Raw genomic sequence first — 20,740 nt, 5'->3', positions numbered from 1 at the left:
CTTATTTAAATTTTTCAAATCTCTCATGATCTATTACCAGTTTCATTTTGGTGCGAGGTTACCTGTATAGTAACTTATACCAAATTAAATATGTTTCACAGATTTTATAACTATGCATTAAAAATATTCCCTGCCATGCAAATTTTTAAAATATCTGACTTTTTCCTCTGCAAAATGCTTTTACCACAATAAATAAACAAAATATAATTCTTTCTAAGATTATGTTCATCTTCTTTATGGTTTTATTTCACAATCACATTTCAGAAATTGTACTGTATAATTTCAGCAAATAGGCCCTACACACATTTTCACGCCTAAGATTGTTCACAATATCTGGACTTTATAAAATGTACCTTTACTGTACATTATATAGCTGATGACACTACATTCTTATGTTCTAGCTCTACTCTGAATGAATTACATGCTCTAACCAATGATATTCTATCACAGATGGCTTTATGGTTTGAATCTAATGGTTTTTTACTTAATCAAGAAAAGACTATCAACATAACTTTTACCCTAAATCATGTAATAAAAAAGGACAATGTACAAAACTATACCAAATTTCTAGGACTTTTTATAGACTCCAGTTTAACATGGGAAAAACATATCGAATATAAATGCACAAAATTATTATCAAGCGTTATATATTTATTAAAGAAATTAGTGACTTGCGTTTCTCTAAATTATTTAAGATGTGCCTACTTTTCGTTCTTTCAGTTGATAATTAGGTATGCCTTAATTTTTTGGGGAAATGGTAGCAAAATTGAGAGTGTCTTGATTTTGCAAAAGAAAGCCATTAGAATTCTATGTCAATCAAACTATCTTGAACACTGTCGACCTCTTTTCAAACAATCACAGATATTAACTGTCATAAATTTATATATATATATATATAAATTAAATATAAATTTATATATATATATATATATATATATATATATATATATATATATATATATATATATATATATACACGACCTAGTCCTTTACACTCGACAAAATATAGACAATTACTCATTAATAGCTAATATACATGATCATGAAATTAGAAATAGTGAACAAATTAATATTCCATACTGTAGATTACACAAAACTAGTACAAATTTTTCTGTCATGGGGATGAAATTATATAATAAGCTTCCCAGTCAATATTATAAGTTACCAACCAATAGTTTCAAAGCTAGATTTTATAATTGGCTTTTAATTAATCCTATCTACTCTGTAGATGAGTTCCTTAACATAAATTCATACGAAATTGTTTTTTAATAAATAAGGTTATTTACATTTAGTTACAAATATTACATTAAGAGTGAAGTGTTTTCATTAATTTTACAGTTTCAAAATGTTTTGTGTTTTCATTCTAATTAAACTTTACTGTTTTCAATTATATGTGTATTTTCAAATGTATTGTGACGAAGCCTATCACTGTATGTTTAATGGCTTAATAAACTGAATTGAATTGAATTGAATTGAATACAGAGCAGTTCAAATCAAGCAGCTGACATGCAAAGAGTATGTTTTAGCTTCGAACCAATATCTCGAGAATATTTCGAAACACCGAGTGAACGAGAATTTTCTCAACACTTGAAATTCTTGATACAAATTGTCCATCATTGCTAAAATTGACAAAAAATGCAATATATTTAGGAAAAAGACTGTCTAGCAGAGTATATAATGCAAAATAAACTAGGTACATAAGAGATAAATGTATGATATATAAGGAAGCAGATGTAGTACTGATAAGAATTATCTGAAAAAAAAAAAATAAAAAGATCTGAATACCAACTATAGGGAAGACGAAGGTAAAACAATGCTGATCTGTTAATCCCTTGTACCACTGGAGAATCAATGAAACTGATGTTACAGTATTAAGGAAATTTATTGCTCACCTCTGTGTTACAGACTTTGTATCGTCTGCGTTCTCCAACACAGAATTTTCCTCCAAATGCTGGTATAGGGTGATCACAGTGACGCTCCGTGATGGACACTCCAGCGCCACAAGTTCTAGAACATTCACTCCATGGACCCCAGTTACCCCACCCACCATGGATTGCTTCAGGACGCTCACCTATGGTGACACATTGTTGGTTCAGACACCACTGAAACATGAAACATAAACACTTTAGAAGTATAGATAAAATTTAAATTACAATTTATTTGCTTTGTATTCAGGATCGAGAATTGATTGTTTGATAGTAATATCAAAGTCAATGCCAGGATAATATGCAATAAAACTACAGTATTTATCACTTCGTTGCCTTCGTCATCATCATCATGATCACTATCATAATCATCAGTACTACTACTGCTGCTGCTACCATCGTTGGCATCATCAGGATCATTAGTGTCAGCATTTTAGCTCAAGTATCTTCACCGCTTTAATCTTGTTGACTACAGTAGTTGTTGCTGGTGCAACAGTAATGAAGAAGATTTGGAACATATCCTCTTAAACTGTCCTGTCACAAACATCCATAGAACTAATCTAAAATCTGCAATCCCTGTAACCTTGGAGACAATTCTCTCCAATATATACTGAATACACCTCATCTTTGGAATGTGGCTGCTGAAATATACAACCAGCATCGTGCTTTTTACCCATCATTTGTAAGAAGAGGAAATTCATAGTGAAACATAGCGGAACACGTGTTGTCAGCAAATAGCTGAATACATTACGGAGATAGATAGCATTTTAGCCCAAGCAGGAATCGAACCCACGCCCGAGAGTAGCTCTAGATCAGTAGGCGTGCGCTTCTGCCGACTGTGCTACACTAGTGGCTGATTTAGCCTTTTTCAGAAAATTTATAAATAACCCTTAAGTAGTCGCGTGGGGTGTTTAGGAATCCCCAGACCACTTCCAAGAATTGTTAAAAGAAATATACTAATCCTACGTGTCTGTCATCCTGTGTACCTTTCAATAGCACATTGACCTTTCTTTCAAGAAAACTAAATCTGTTGTACCGTTAAGGGTACTGAAATAGCAAGCATTTTTCCTTAATGGGGACTCCTGGAATCCCCACGCGATCGCAAAGCGTAAGTCTCTGTGAATGTAAGGGTTCAGTTGTAACCTGTTGTTTTACGAGTGACAAGGTGCTTTCGTACTGTATTCCTATTGTTCTGTAATAGTGCTAAAATGTGTAGTTATGAGTCAGAAGTCATTAGAATTCGTAAATTGCTGGTAGAAGTTGACACTAATATCGAAAATTTTGGTGAATCCGATTCTGGTGAACCTGATAATTGTGAGGAACTCAATCATAATAGCGAAAGTGAAACAGATGATGTTGGCGTTAGTGACAGTGAAAGAGGCGATAATGAAGATTGTGAAGTGTCTGTGGCTTCAGAAATCTCGAATGACTTTTACATTGGAAAAGATAAAGAAACCAAATGGAACAAATGTCATCCTCCACGAAATGTTAGGACAAGGAAAATAAATATCATCACTCATCTTCCCGGTGTGAAAACAGCTGCTAAAAACGCTAAGTCGCCTCTTGAGTGTTTTTCATTGTTTATCGATGATATCATGATAAGACATATAACTTCTTGCACAAACATTTACATAGATAGTATTTCAGGAAAGTTTTCAAGAGAAAGAGATGCGAAGAGAACAAATGAGAACGAAATAAAAACTGTGATTGGTCTTCTAATATTGGCGGGATGCTACAGGTCAGGGCACCAAAATCTGAAAGACTTATGGGATAAAAATGGATTTGGTGTTGAAATATTCCATGCGACAATGAATTTGCAGCGATTTCTTTTTTTATTACGCTCTTTACGATTCGATGACATCAGAGACCGACAACAGAGAAGAGACCTCGATAATCTGGCTGCATTTAGAGAAATCTTCGAGTTGTTTCTGCAGAATTGTGAAAAGTATTACTCTCTCTCCGAATATACAACAATTGATGAACAATTAGTGCCTTTCAGAGGGAGATGCATTTTTCGGGTGTACATCCCAAGCAAGCCAGCTAAATATGGCTTGAAAATATTTACCATGTGATGCAAGAACATGGTACACACAAACAATGGAAATTTATTTGGGTAAACAACCTGAAGGGCCCTACAAAGTTTCTCATTCTCCAACAGAAGTTATGAAGCGGCTTGTTCGACCGATAGAAGGAAGTGGCAGAAATGTGACGGCAGATAATTGGTTCTGCAGCTTTTCTCTGGTAGATGAATTACAAAGAAAAAAACTTACACTTGTTGGAACTCTCCGTAAAAACAAGAAGGAACTTCCACCTGAATTGGTTTCTACACAGAAAAGAGAAATAAAGAGCAGCCTATTTGCTTTTAGGGAAAATGTTATGGCAGTCTCGTATGTACCGAAAAAAGGAAAAAAATGTAATTCTCTTGTCGTCAATGCACTTTGATGATACAATAGATCCTACTACTGGTGATGATAAGAAGCCAGAAATAATAACAATGTATAATATGACGAAGGCTGGAGTGGACACAGCAGATGAGATGTGTGCTACTTATTCCACCTCAAGAAGATGCAGATGATGGCCCCTGGCTTTATTCTTTCGCCTTCTAGATATTGCCGGAATAAATGCACAAATAATATTTTCATCTAATAACCCCAGTCATGAAGTTATACGCAGAATGTTTCTACGTGAAGTGGGAGAGTGTTTGGTAAAACCAGGAATCCGGAAGAGAGTCAATTCCCAGTACTTGACCAAGGATCTACGAGCAAAAGCAGCAAAGTTGTCAGGAGTTACCGAAGAAAACCAAGGTCAAACATCACGGGAACGAGCACCGAAGCCAGGACGATGTCCAATATGCCCAAGGAAGAAGGACAAGAAAACAAATGCCTATTGTTGCAAGTGCTACGAAGTGATGTGTGTGAAACATATGAAGAATGTCTGTGAAAAGTGCTTTGAGCGAGATAATGAGTGAAATGGAGGATTTTGCTAAAGAAAAATGAAATCTATTTACAGTTGCTACAATTTATGTTTTTCTTATTGATTTATGTTTAGTTTTATGGATGTGCGTGTAAAGAGTGAAGTGTTTGAAACTGGTGAAAAATAACAGGTCAGTAATAATAATAATTAATAATTTTGTGGTTAAGTGCAAAAACTGTATAATCCTAAAAAAATAGATGATATTAACGTGAACTGAAATATATTATTTATCATTTATCTTATTGTCGCTGTTATGAAGATCTATGTTTCTACAACATCAGAGGTAGAAGAGCGATGACAACATACTGCATTATCATTTGTTCAATGCTTACAATTTGTTTAATTTTGATTTTCACATAAAAGCTGTGTGAGAGTTTAATGGCCGGTTTGTCCAAGTATTGTTAGAAGACTTAACGACTGTTAAACCTTCAACAGTTTGTTAAATACAGTTTTTCCATTTGTTCAACACCAGTTTGGCTTAACAGATTCTTAACCGTTTGTTAACTTTAAATGTAGGATTTCAGGCCATTAACTCATTTAACAAACAGTTAAACATGGCGGATAACACCACAGCTGTTCAGACAAAAGTTGTGAAAGTAACATGTTATGTTTCTCTTTGAGGAATGTTTAGAGTAAGGGACGGTTTCACTAAGCTTCAGTAAATCAGTCCAAATGAAACATTAACTAGTACTGAACATTGAAATATTTACACGATTACGTTTGTATGTGAGCTGTGTCCGTAGACTTCAAGCCTAGCAGCTATATGTGATGGAGTAGTCAGTAGCGTGTTGGCTTGCTATCCCAGGGGCCTGTGTTCGGTTCTCGGCGATAAATTTTTTTTTTAACGTAACTAATTTTTATACATGTTACCTTTCTTCATTTTTTTAATTTTGTGTAGTGGAACTTATTATTTCGCAACTCTGGCTCCACTAGGAGAATTTAAAAAACTCTTGGGAGATCAATTTTCTTCCCGAAATAAAACAAAGATAAACAAACAAATTAAAGAAAAATAAAAGAAATACACATGTGGATCTAATACATTGTCCATATGCCATCGGCGTCTATCACTGCCTGGCATTTTCGGGGCATTGAGTCCACCAGATCGCGGAAATAGTTCTGGTCCTTAGCGAAATCTTCCCAGGTAACCAGAACTTGATCCCAGAACTGATCTGGATTTTGAGGTGGGATGTCTCGATATTTGTCAATCCTCTTTTTCATGCTTTTCTGTGAACCGTCTTTGAACGTTTATGGCGATGTGCGCGGGGTGATTATCCTGCTGGAAAATTAAATTTCCATCGGAAAGAAAACGATTATAAATTCCAAGAATCCAGCTCTTTCGCTTCTGTTTTAAAGCCAGTGCAAACATATCTTATCACTAGCTATAATATAATTCTAATAAATGAAAGTTAATATACCAATTAAGTTTTGTTATGTTTGAATGCACATTATGTATTAATTTACTAATATTTCTTAGGTACCGGTATGTAGTTATAATAATCACTTTCATGTCTTAAAATAAAACTCAGTTGTATGTTACCTAGTTGAAATAGGCCACTTGTTTCAATTCACTAGCTACTATTAACTCTAGATTCTATGTTACTAGCTCTTCAACTATAGCCGATGTCAATAGTGCTTCAAAATACGCAGTGAGTAAATAATAAAATGTTTCAGCAGCAATTGATTCTTTAGGACGAAATTACATATAATTTATACATGAACCTAAATTAGAGAATTTTATATGATACGGAATTCTCCTCGGGGTTTTCTGTACAGTTGACTACACACACATTCGTGTAATTATTGTCACCTGGTGGTCATAATGCTGAGATTTTTCTAAACAGAAATTCATATTTAGCATTATAAAATGTAACCATACATAATAATAATTATTATTCAATAGCAGTCAATGCAACTTTCATTTATCAATTCTCTGTATTGTATGAATCATGGCTACTGTAATAGGTTACGATTTTACACATGTTTCATGACTTACTCCATAGTACAGAATTTAAATAATAATATCAGCCAATAAGAAGTTGTCTTATATATGCAAAATCATTACCAACTGCTGTTGAGTAGTTAGAATAGTATTAACGACAGTTAAAGTTAAGTGTTGGTTATTTTAAACAAAATTATGTTGGAAAAATGGAAAATATCTTAAAACGTTAAAAATAAACCAGCTGTTAATTTAACATTTGTTAAGCCAAATTAAACATTACTTGGAAAAACTGGCCATAAGAGTTATTTCACTGAACCACAGAATTAAGTCTTTGTTATGTTTTCAAATGTATCAGATAACTGGAAAGTAATATCGTATTGATTGCCAGGCAGGGGTGTATTTTGCGGGCTACCGGCGGTAGCCCAAGGAAATTACAAAAGAAAAAGTTTATAATATAACATAATGTAATAATTTTGTATTATTAGTTTTACCATAGTAATTAAAATTAAAGTAATTGTTAGATATATTTTGTGTAATAATAGGGTCAGCGGTAGCCCAAACCCTTTAACCAGTATACGCCACTGTTGCCAGGAGTATTGTGACATATTATTAGTATTCATATTTACATTGTGTTCTTAAAAAATTAAATTCTCTGTCGTTTTGCACATTAGATAAACAATAATTACGTTACTGTAATAAAATGAGTCACTTTAAAGAATTGTAAAGAATGTCTCCAACGAAAACGACAATAATTATTGAATAAACAGGGAAGAATTAACTGGGGAGGTCAGGCATCCCCATGCGACTACTAACGTCACAAACAGGTACGCGACTTCCGAAGGGATAAAACACAGTAAAATCGTATAAAGTTGCAACAAATCCGGCCAAGTTAAAATTAAAAACAAAGAAAAACTATATAAACTACGAAATAGATTTTAAATATGATGAGAAAACTAAATGTACAACAATTAACTATGTAACAATGAAGAAACAACTTTTTAAATTATTACCAGTTTGTCTCTGGAGATTTTTGCTTGGTACTAAAAAATTTGCCTTGAGTGACTTGGCCAGTTTTGATACTAGACGCCTCTTTACTTTCTTATTACGTGAAGCTGCGATCCGATTTTTCACATTCTGTCACTATTTTGCTATTTTTTCTTTTTGTCAAGACCAAAGTTTCATTTCCCATGAATGAAGCGAAGAGATATAAGACATGTAACCGAGACTTCAACCTAGTCTGTACGAATATTTTTCCATTACACTCTTATTACTTGTCCATCTTAGTAACTATTGCATTCTAACAAGTAAAGTTAATTTAAGGTCAATGTGATGGCTTTTTTTTAACCATCGCATAAATTAACACCAACCTTTGCCAATGTAAATTAAGTGTATGTAACTTGTCACAGCTTCCATCTGCATACATTAACTTCCAGTCGCGTATTTTTTCCGCTCACTTTATTGTGACAGTTGAGTACGGCTGAAGGAATTGAGAGCAAAACATCTCTAACTTGTCTTTCACTTGGAGTGCACAGACAACCTTCACCTTTTATATACAGTACTACAGTTATGTAATAAACAAAATTAGTGATATCCTTTTAAAACAGTACCGGTAGAAGATTTCTATAACAACAATCACAATCATCACTATTACAACCATCATCCCGAATTACTTTATTCCTGTCACATAACCAACAAAATCATCAGAATTTCTGATACCATAAATATATCTCATAATGGAAAGTTCTCACACCTATTCACCTTATTTGACTTAAACATGCTATTTTGCAGTGGCGTAGCGTCAATGTAAGCTAAAAAGCTTAGGTTCCCCAGTTAATAATAATTTCATAATAAACCTGCAGTTTATAGACAAAATTATTTATTAATTTTAATAGAATTTATATTTACGTGTTAAATATTGTGATGCGGCAGCTCAGGATGATTTGTGATGCAGCAGTAAACAAGAAGCCTGCAGCTTCCAAGCAGACTGATTTCTTCTGTGTAATCCACCCCGCAGATTTTCCATCCCTTTCTAACTAAACTACCCTAGTCGCAAGGCTTGCAAGAAGCTAGCTTTAACATTTAAAATAAGTAGTTTCTGAGTTATCCCTTTTAGTCAGTTGTGTTTAGTTGAAGTGTTAGTGTGCATTGTGGCTGATATAATAAATAATGAGCAAAATAACAGTTCCTGACACTAATTTACTTGAATTTTTTAGGACAATTGTATTATCAAGACTGACTTACGAACAAAAGCGTGATTTAAAAAACAAATGACCGACTCCCTTGCTGTCAATGAAGGACACAACCAAAAGACAGACGCATACTTACGTAATGATACTAATATTGTGATTTCTCTAAGTATAACAGGGAGTGAGCCAATGTTATACATATACGTATCTATTTGTTAGAGATATGTGCAAACCGTGAAATCATATTTTACTGCGTATCATTTGAGGTCATGCCTTATTGGTGTTACTTACGATGTTCCAATCAATCTTCGACTGCTGACTTGACATTGACTACTATTTATTTTAAGACTGTATGTTTGTAATACGTTTTCTCATATTGAATGAAAGACAATTTGAGTTAGCTTCCCCTGCTCAAAATTTCATGCTACGCCACTGCTATTTTGTATTTTGTACGTTTATTCATTCTACTGCTATTGCTACTGCTGCTGCCACCACCACAGGTGCTGCAAAGCCACATTTTTAACAAAAATAGTTTTTGTGCGAGTTCATTTCTTACACATATGGGAAAGCTACTAGTAAAATATTGTAAAAATTACTCAACAAATGACTTAAATATACGCTGAAGAAATTATGATACTGCACCTAATAGCATTGGACTCCAAAGCTTTAATATGCTCTCCTGTAAAATTTTGTCTGTGTGGTTTAGGACTATATCAGCGGAAGACAGTTTCAGACTGTGTGACGTTCATGGAGGAAGAGCACATCCCTCATTTCGTGTGACGTCAAGTGAGAGCATCGTAATGCAAAGTTGCCTACATTAACAGCGTTTCTTTGAGTTAAGAGAAGAAATAGCATTATTCATGACTAGTCTAAATCAGCCTGTCCCCGAGTTGCAAGAAAAAACCTGAATTTGTGACTTGGCTTTCCATGCGGATTTAACAGATCACTTAAACGAATTAAATACCTCACTTCAGGGCAAGGGTCTCATCGTAACAGATATATACTATAAAGTTGATGCTTTCAAATTGTCATTGGCTCTATGGATAAATCAACTGCTGGCTGGAAACTGCATTTTTCAAAGTTATCGCAAGTGCGTGATCCGGACATTAGTCTCTCTGAAGAATATGTGCAAATTCTACAAGATCTTCTTCGCCAGTTGAGTCGAAGTTTCAAGATGTAGAACAGTTTCTACTATATTTAAGCTCTTTGCAACCCCTTATTCCCCATATGTGAAAGATGTTACTAGCAGATACCAATTGGAACTGTTAAATTTACAATGTGACGATTTGTTGAAGGACAAATATAAACACAACAAGGACTTGGTTGACTTTAACAGGAATTTCTACCAAGCCAGATTCCCGAGATTGTATGCATTTGCTGCACAGGTATTATGTATGTTTGGTTCGTATGGTTGTATGTGAACAATTTTTTCTGTTATGAAACTTGCTAACCCTAAATCAAGAAGTACCTTGTCAGATCACAACCTAACATGCAGTCTTAATTATATATTGCCCAGTCATTATGTCCCAATATTGATAAATTAGTTAAAGAAAAAAGAAACAAAAAATGCAGAAAAATGTCAACATGATTAATCATTCTGTGCCTTCTTCCAAATTACAGAGAAAAGAAAATGTAGTTTGTACGTATTTTTTCATAAAATACAGCACAGGTTTAATTATTTCTAATTATTTTTAAACACGTTGTGTGATTGCAGTCATTATAAATAAAGAATATCTTGACGTACAAATGAACGTGCATAATAAAAACTTGTATTATTTTACTATATATTCAGTGGCGGCTCGTGGGTATTGAATTAAGGGGGACTGCATACAAAAATAAACCAAGCAACTTAGTTTATTTAAAGATTAGTTCCATGCGCCTTATCGAGTAAGTTGTGTTTAAATGAGACAGGCTCTTGTTAGTAGATTTACTGGCATTTAAAAGAATCCTGCGGACAAAATTCCGGGCGACGCTGATATAACCCCTGCTGTTGCGAGTGTCGTTAAATAAACCATAATTTAATTTTTATATGCAGATTTGAACCTTAGAAATATCTAACTGGCGATGTTGTAGTTGGTTGTATAATATATGTAGGCATGATACATCAATAAATGAAAAAAATAACCGAGCCAGAAATTGAATTCAGGATCTTCAAGGGTACGCACCAGAGCGCTTGCCTCATTTATTGTGATGTTACATGTTTTAGATTCCATTATGGTTTGAAAACATTCTAGCAATGTCTCCTTCTTCTCATGAACAACATTTACTTGTTGCCCCAGCTGATGGAATTGTCTTTGAAACACATTAATCTAATACAGACTGTGTGGAGATCGAGAGAAGAAAGCAGGGATACTAGATAAATTAGCAAAAAATATGCGAGCCTTTGTATTTTGTTTAGCGGCTCTTTCCATTTTGAGATTCAACTGATGAGCACTTAATTTCATATTTCTCCTGAATTGTTAAGGTACTGAACTGAATAGACTGTAAATATTGTACAGAATTAAACATTGTTGCACTTGTTATACTCACAACATTAAAGAAAATGTATTTAAAACTGCGCGCTACTGACAAACTGCTGCAAATTTTGCAGCGCCAGGAAACTCTGGATTCACGGGAAGGGGCAGCAGGGAGGAGGGGTAAAACTAACGCACAAAGCATCCGAGACGAGACTGGCAGCTCCAGGGGAGGAAGTGGCTTCACCCTATAGTCCTTGTCTCTGGTTTTGCTCTGGCAGCACCAGGGGAGGAAGTGACTTCACTAACGATTGCATGCATGTCGTTGAGAGCGAAATGTTTTAAAAAATTCGATCTGCTAAATAGAGACTGTATAATAAATGTTTTTCACAACATAAAACGAGACAAGAGCCACAAATGTCTGGGGGTGTTGCAGCTCCGCAGCCCCTCTTCGAAAGCCGCCCCTGTATATATTTGTTTCGCCAAATTAACTGAAATGAAATATTACGTGACAATTAGATACAGGAAAGCATCCAGCATATGAGACTGTCTTTGCTATAGATTGAGTTTCGCATAATAGAGCAGAAATTGAATTATTTATAATCAGAACACAAGATGTGCAATTGAGTTAACATTACCATTGGGATATCCAGGCATTAAACTGTGTTATGAACGCAGATCACTTTAATTTATCGCCTAAATCACTGCTACCTGCATGCCAAATACCCTCTCCACCCTCCCCGCAAACTGCTGTCCACATTTCACAGACCCTGCACAGACGTCGAATTTGAGACGCCTGAGCGGAGAGGTGTGACGTCACAGTGCTGTATCCTGTCCTGGTCTGGACTATATCATTCGCACCCCTTCAATTATATATTTTAATTGTTTTAACTTTTTTCTTGAAATGTTTTATATGTAGGCTATATACGAGGAAGAGTCAAAAAGCAACTTTAATAATCGTTTTATTAATTGAATATGTACAATAAGGCTACAAACACTTCATCACTTTTAACATAGTATAACAGGAACACTTGCATTGAACATAGTGGGGACTATGTTGAATTAATAAAACAGTTATCAATATTAAGGTTACTTTTTGACTCTTCCTCGTAGTTATGTTTTCTCCACAGAATATCTCAAATGTTTCGGGAATAAAGATAAGGGTGTAAACCGCCGCCGCCGCCACCACCACCACCACCACCACCACCACCATATAAAACATAGGTATTTTATTTTTAAATAAAATAAGAGCATACATATAATGTTAATTTTAATGTGTGTTCATCATCATCATCATCATCATCATCATCATCATCATCATCATCATCATCATCATCATCATCAAGTTAAATAACAAGTATGTGCGATACAATATAATGAAACTGATATGTTTCAAAGCTACATAATTTAATAAAGAAATATAATTCCATTTGCCAAATTTCGATATTACTTAAATTGTAGACCATCACAGGAAAATGAATAACTAAATCCTCTTCTTCACACATTTCACAGCTGCTTAGTTCATCTTGATTGCTCAATATGTTTAGAAATTACATTAATTTCAACTGTGTTACTCACTTTATTTTTCACACACTCATTAGTAGCCCTACAGCAATAAACAATATTAAATATTTAGAGAAAATTAATAAGATTAGTATTGGCATATAGAAATGAGGTACTGGTGTGAAGAGTTAAGAATGCAGATGAAAAAGGACTTGAGGCAGCAGAGCAATAAAATTCAATGCACTGATTCAATTTCCAACTTCTTTACCGTGTTAATATTTAGGATTTACCTTGCTTGACTAGTTTAGAAGTCTTGTGCTTCATTGTCCAAAGCCTAGTGGAGATCTCGCGCTATCTTCTGGTTTTCTGTTGTGGTGGGGTGTGTTCTCGAACAGGAACAAGAAGATAACGCAGGATCTCTACTAGGCTTTGGACAATGAAACACAAGATTTCGAAACTAGTCGAGCAAGGTAAATCCTAAATATTAACACGATAAAGAAGTTGGAAATAGAAAAATGAAAAATAAAATTTACTCGAAAAAGGTCCGATTTCACGTTTGGAGGAAATTTCAGACAAACTAGAAGTAAATTAATTTCAAAGTTTATAATGTAATAATAATTGGAAAGAAGATACTTAGAGAATGAAACTAAATGGAATCCCAAAACAAAACCTGAAATATAAACTCAAGAATGGAAGTCTTGGAAGACTGTTGCAAATGGATTGAAACCATAAAGGGTCATATAGTATAATACATGACTGGAAATATTACGTTGTTTATGATGTCTGTAGGACATGATTTAGGACAAACTGGCTGTCAGCAGTTTCAAGGTGAGAAGTAAAGAGTAGTAGTAGTAGTAGTATATAGCTAGGAAATAATTAGTCTTTCCCTCACCCCATGGGCTCACCATGTGTTTCCCACAGTGCGTTCCTGCTGCTGCTGGGCGTAGCATGGTAGTGCACGTCCCATCAACCACACACCAAAGGCGAGAACAGATCTGAAACAGACAAATAATGTACCGATATGGTTCATTTTCATTCAGTCTAACAAGGAGAGCTGCCAATCATCTGCACATGTAATCACAAACATGCAATATATTACAATATGTATGAGGCAGAAACATGGGCATTACAACGAAGTGAAGAGTAGCGACTAGAAGCACTTGAAATATGGATATGGAGAAGAATGGAGCATGTGAAATAGACAGACAGAATAAGAAACTAAACTGTGTTGGAAAGAGTGGATGAAGAAAGAATAATGCTGAAACTGATGAGGAAGAGAAAAAGGAATTGGTTAGGTCACTTGCTGAGAAGAAACTACCTACTGAAGGATGCACTGGAAGGAATGGTGAACGGGAGAAGAGTTCGGGCAGAAGAAGATATCAAATAATAGACGACATTAAGATTTATGGATCATATGTGGAGGATAAGAGGAAGGCAGAAAATAGGAAAGACTGGAGAATGCTGGGTTTGCAATGAAAGATCTGCATTGGCAGAACACTATGAATGAATGTAGCTGTTTAACATAGCAGTTGTACTGATCGGTAACTTCTTACCAAAGTGATCTGGTATGAACCCTAACAGATCCTGCAATATTCGTGACAGAGTTGTGTGAGATGGGTTTTCTTCAAGTACTGTATCTTTACATTGCCTGTAAATTTTCTTACACTAGTGCTCTCACATTATTATTATTATTATTATTATTATTATTATTATTATTATTATTATTATTATTATTATATTATGATCTAAATATCGATGGTGTTCGGGTAAAAGGAGTTAAGTCATTTTTTCTCCAAATGGAGTTTTGTTCTTCGGGTGAATACACAAGTTAAATTCTACAAATGGGTGTGCAAAAATTCAAAATAATACTAGCATTTGATGTATTTCATTTGTGTAAAAAATTATTTCACTAAGTGTCCGAAGTTTAATTTTCATTTATCTCAAAACTCATTTTTATGACTTATCTGTCTTTACCCTAACACCATCGATGTACTTTTGAATAACGTTTGGTGTTGAAAGGTGTGTCTGTGATGTGTCTGTTATTATTTTAATAAGTAGGGTTGCCATACGTTCTAAAAAAAAAAGCGGAATAGTTCTGAAACTGAGCTTTAAGAAAGATGCTTGGTCTGAATTTTTAAATTCTGGCAAATGTCCTGAATTGTTTAATATTACTGAAAACAAAACCAGACCTCTTCTCTGTGCATACAATTTTTTTTTTTTTTTTTGGGATAAGTATCGTTAAAATTCAATCAATTCCCCTTCTTCCCCATTAACTCTCTCTGCAAAGTGACATAGAAGTAGGAGTAAAGTATTTGCTATAAAGGATGTGCGAAGTGGAATCACTGTTATTAAGCAAATATGTTTCCCATGAGCTGGAGCAAAATGACATCTTCAGCACTTTTTTAGCCTCCGATAAGTAGGTTAAATTGTTTAAAACCTGAAAGCATTCTCAGTAATATTCAGAATGACTGAAACTGGCTCAGTTTTATTTTTGTTTACCTGAGCAAACACCAGCGTAGAAAGGATTTTTTTCTTAATGAATAGCCAGTAGGCTGATAAAAGGAATAGGTTTAAAGTGACCTCTATACAGGGGCGTATTTTGCGGACTACCGGGGCTACCGGCAGTAGCCCAAGGAAATTACAAAAGAAAAAGTTTATAATATAACATAATGTAATAATTTTGTATTATTAGTTTTACCATAGTAATTAAAATTAAAGTAATTGTTAGATTTATATGCGCTCTCTGCTCTCGAAAAGAAACAAGTTGTCAAGGCGCCATCGCTGGAGAAACCGCTTGCTACGTGAGGTAGCCTGTGACCGTTCCGCGCACGCTGTCCTGTCGCACAACTGCCTGTCCCCCGCTCCCTACTGTTTCCATCGTGCAGTGTAGGCCGGACGAGTTGCCGCTCTCGTGATCGGTTTCTTCGCAGGCGCGAAGCAACAATATGCTTAGTACGCTAGCTCATGAACGTGATTGTGTTCTTGCAGTGCATTATTTTAAATCTGTGATTTGTTCGAGTGTCAAAGAGTTATATTAATTGTGAATTATTAAGTTTTTAATTTCCCAATTAAGTGATATTATGAAAAATATGGCAGAACAAGTTTCTGGAGAGGTTTGTGTTGAAAATGACTGTGTAATAGAAGGTTTATTAAAGGTGCCTTTTAACCGTCGTACATAACAACGAGAAAGTTGAAATTGTGAAAATGGAAAGACCAACTCCTGAGTTAAATTTGTCCATGGACGTAAAAGAAAAACAGCGTGAGTACACACGCCATTTCACTTCAACATCATATGGTAAGTGGAATTGGTTGTGTGGTAGTTCTAAACTGTCTAAACTATTTTGCTGGCCATGTTTGTTATTTAGCCGCGAAACTACAGTAATGTGTGGTCAAAAGAGGGGTTTTTTAATATGAACTCCCTTCGAACGGCAGTCCTAGAATACGACAAATCAAAAGCTCATATTTGTAGTAGCATGAACTTTGCAAACTTTGGGAAGACAAGAATTGATTTACAGCTAGATAAGCAAAAAGCTCTACACATCAACCAACACAATGCTCTTGTGAAAAAAAAAAAAAAATCGGGAGATTTTACTGTGTCTTATTAACGCAGTTTGCTTTCTAGGAAAACAAGAATTAGCTTTTCGGGGTCATAACGAGAGTGTGGAATCAGACAATATAGGAAATTATATTGAATATTTAAGTTCCTTAAGTGAATTTGACCATTTATTGGCCAATCATCTTGAGAGTTCAACAGTATTTCGTGGTACTTCTCCCGCAATTCAGAATGACTTAATATTTGCTATAAGTGGGGTTATGATAAAGAACATAAAACCTTTTGTGGCCATTGTTGTTGATGAAACAAGTTACTGCTCTAATCAGAGTCAATTGTCCACTGTTTTAAGATACGTCGACAGTACTGCCAATGTTCAAGAACACTTTATAGGATTCACAAATGTCAGTTCGGACAAAACTGCTGCTGCTTTGTTTCAGCATGTGGAAGGTGTTACAGCAGAATACAATGCCGGCAATAAGTTAATTGCACAGACATACGATGGTGCTTCAGTTATGGCGGGAAATATTAATGGCTTAAAAACAAAAGTTCAAGAAAAGTATCCTCAAGCACTATTTGTCCATTGTTACAGCCATGTTCTCAATTTAGTTTTGCAACAAACTACTTCATCCATTCCAGAATGCCGCATTTTTTTCAAAACACTGTCAGGTTTAGCTGCATTTTTCTCATCATCTCATCAGAAAACTCAAGGAATTTATGAACAAGAAACTCCCAAAAGTAGCACCAACTAGATTGAATTTTACATCTCGGCTTGTAAATACAGTAAAGGAATACAGAGAAAAACGGACTGCTTTCTTTAAAAATATCATTTGTAATGACTCTGAAGAAAACTGGGATGATGCTGTAATTGTGCAGGCTCAAGGATATTTGAATTTTTTCACGCAGTTTCAGAATATATTTCTTCTTGAAGTCTATGCTAGAGTGTTCGCACATACAGATGTGCTCTACAATATTCTTCAGACAAAAAGTCTAGACATAGCATACTACTTGCAAGAGGTATCAAAGTTAAAAAAGTACTATATCCGAGTTCAGACATAGTGGGTTTCCGTCCATATGGAGTAATATGGAAAATGAAAATTCTTCAGCCAATACAATGGAACCACCATTAAAGCGAAGAAAAGGAGATGATGAATTGAAATACAGGCAGCTGTACTACAGCATACTAGATCGTATGCACATGGAAATTACTGACAGATTTTCTGATTATGGCAAGCTTCAGTTCACACATCTTCTAGATTCAAAAAAATTTTCTGCTTATAGAGAAAACTTCCCGAATGAGGCACTAAACAAATTATTTCAGTCCTATAACAGTCACTTTGATCAAGTACATTTGAAAAATGAATTAAGTGTAATATATTCAGCAGAAGTCTTTGATTTTTCGAACAAACCTATCCATGAAATATTATCTGCCATATATGAAAACCAGCTGAACCAAGTTATTCCTGAAGTCCTTAAATTGGCAACATTAATTGTGACAATACCAGCTACGTCAGCATCGGTAGAAAGAACATTTTCTGCGTTGAAGAGAATAAAATCCTACTGTAGATAACTCATACACAAGAACGTTTATCCGGCTTGGCACTAATATCCATTGAAAAGTCATTTCTACAGAAACTTTGCAAGTGGCCCAACTTTAATTTTAATGACGAAGTCATCAACGTATTTTCGTCCCTATCAAGACGTCTGGAATTGATATAAATATGTAAGGAATTTTATTATAGGGATTTTAAAATATATTTTGTGTAATAATAGGGTTAGTGGTAGCCCAAACCCTTTAACCAGTATACGCCACTGCCTCTGTAACATGAATTTTAATGTTAGCCTATAATGTAATTTGAGAGACGACATATGTTGCATTTCATGATTACGTCATGAATAAAGATGTTCTATTAAAAATTTACCAATCTGTTATAAGTGTGACTGGTACATGAAACATGAATGTAATTATAAGCAATGTGTAATTGTACAAAACAAATCTAGTTTAATGTTATTTTGTTATATTATTAATATGATACCCAAAATATTGTCAATTCGGCAGGTCACAGTGTGCATGATGTGTACCTGTGGAGAGTTATGTCGTGTACTAGGGTGAGTGTACTGTCTGAGCGCCAGCTTTGGAACCGTGGCAGGAATGCAAAGTGGAACCAGTAAGGGGGTGATGACGTAAGACTGTACTATACTAGGTAAAAAATATACACTGTGACAGGAATGCTGTGTGGAAGTGATAAGTGGGTATGGCGTAGTGTAAGACTCAAGAGCTAATGTTTGTACTACTGAGGGAGAACCCACACATACTCCCTAGATGGCTGTGCTGAGTCACGTCCCCCTGCTCCCCACTTCCTCATACTGCACAGTTTCAGATCTGGTGTGCAGACAATAATATGTGTAAGTGTAGTGTAGGGAATGGGTGAGGATGATGATGAAGGTGTAGAGGAAGAAAAAACAGAGAGGAGACAAGTCAAGGCAAGACAAGAGTTAAAGAGTCAAATCACTGAATGTTGGTGATTTTCAAAAGAATTCGACAAAGTCTTTTGCGAAGAATTCAATTTAAGATTCATTTGAATAACAACACGAGAAATAGAGAAAAATCTTAGAATAAGGAATACTGTTGGGTGTTCCAGTAAATTAAATCCATTTTCATGTGAACATTTAAATTCTGCATATTTTCGCTATCATGGAATGAAATATCAATATAAGGAGGATTTTTCCTTGTATCTAATAAGGTGAGCTTGTCCGTAGTACTTCATTTTGAGAAACTGACCTCCTCAAGTGGTGTGCACACAGCAGTTGTCTGGGTTCCAAACTGCAGACGACACTGATGTTCAGCATTGTACATGGCCCCAGGTGGTAGATCGGGATAGTTGTAATCATTCTGCGAAGGCTCATCTTCTAGACACTGTCCACTTCCTTGACTAAAATCAAAGATATTTTAATTATCTTCAGTATATGGTAAAAATCGTATGATTATAAAAAATGAAAGCTGAAAATGACAGAAGAGCGTTCACAGACTGCCGAAAAACAGAGAAGTATAATTATGAAATCAGGAACGAATTGGAAACAATAATAATAATCCATGGTGCTACAGCCTGTGAAGGGCCAAGACCGACTAGCCGTCTGCTGGCCTCACGTCCACATGCCGAAGCAGAGGTGGACGATCATCCAACAAGAATGGAGGTATCGTGTGGTTAGCACGATGATCCCTCCAGCCGTTATAGCTGGCATTCGCAACCGGATTTTACTACCTATTGTAGCTCCCCAAGTGCACCACGATGCTGGGTGGGCACCGGTCCCATACACTGGCCGAAATTTCATGAGAAAATTTCTTCCCCCCATGAGGACTCGAACCAGTGCGCATTCCATAATGCGAGTTCTAGGCAAGCTGCCTTAGACCACGACATCATGGCATGTGACACTAATTGGAAACAGTAGATAAAAACAAAAATTAAAGATTACACGAGAGAAGTGGTTACATCATATAAAGACAATACAATATAATATACAAAGTGTAAACGATATAAACTGCTAAAATTATACAAACTGTACAATGTACATCTCAAGTTTACTAAACATGATGTGTAATGAAATTTTGTTTTTCTTCTATTTTTGTTTTTAATTCCTAAAATGCCATGTTTTTAGGATTGACAGTAGTTTAATATTTACTGCTCGAGTAAATGTGAACATCATTGCCAATGAACTTCTGCCCAACACACGCTAACACCACCAAAACAGAGAGATAACGGAGAACCCTTGATTTTTGAACAAGGATATCACCACAGTTGCAATGTACGTGACAGACCAAAGTAAGTAATGACGATCTACTGTCATTTACAAAAACGTTAGAGTCACAGATAACATTTTTTTTCTAGGGAAACCACGAAAGTTACAGAAAAATTTTATTATACTTTTTTCTTTAGTAATTTATACTCTATTATCAGTATCTTTTTGTCAGTTTATATCGTTCACACTCTGTATTATACATTCTAAAAGCTTCATAGCTGCATATCTAAAGGAAAGACAATCCAAGGACTACAACCCAAAAAATGAAAGAGGAAATAATGTTATTATTTCAGGAAGAAATTAAGTTTTAATTAAAAGCTTTAAACTTACGTACCGGTAACTTCTTACTTTCAAAATGTTATAATTTCGTACTTTTACTTATACATGTAATTTTTAATTTTAAAATGTTAATT

At 35.1% G+C, this 20,740-nt stretch overlaps 1 protein-coding gene across 1 annotated transcript in view; it reads right to left on the bottom strand.

The window, feature by feature from the left end:
- LOC138712033 (A disintegrin and metalloproteinase with thrombospondin motifs 7-like) overlaps positions 1-20,740 on the bottom strand; it is a 453,002-nt gene that overhangs the window by 19,450 nt on the left and 412,812 nt on the right. The window contains exons 9-11 of the mRNA XM_069843422.1: positions 19,312-19,462; positions 13,885-13,974; positions 1,893-2,102 (exon numbers count right to left, since the gene is read on the bottom strand). Coding sequence (XP_069699523.1) covers positions 1,893-2,102; positions 13,885-13,974; positions 19,312-19,462 — 451 coding nt within the window. The remainder of the gene's footprint in view (positions 1-1,892; positions 2,103-13,884; positions 13,975-19,311; positions 19,463-20,740) is intronic.

This window comes from Periplaneta americana, chromosome 13 (assembly GCF_040183065.1).
Source record: "Periplaneta americana isolate PAMFEO1 chromosome 13, P.americana_PAMFEO1_priV1, whole genome shotgun sequence".
Lineage (NCBI taxonomy): Eukaryota > Metazoa > Arthropoda > Insecta > Blattodea > Blattidae > Periplaneta > Periplaneta americana.
This window is presented reverse-complemented; position numbering and strand designations above follow the sequence as displayed.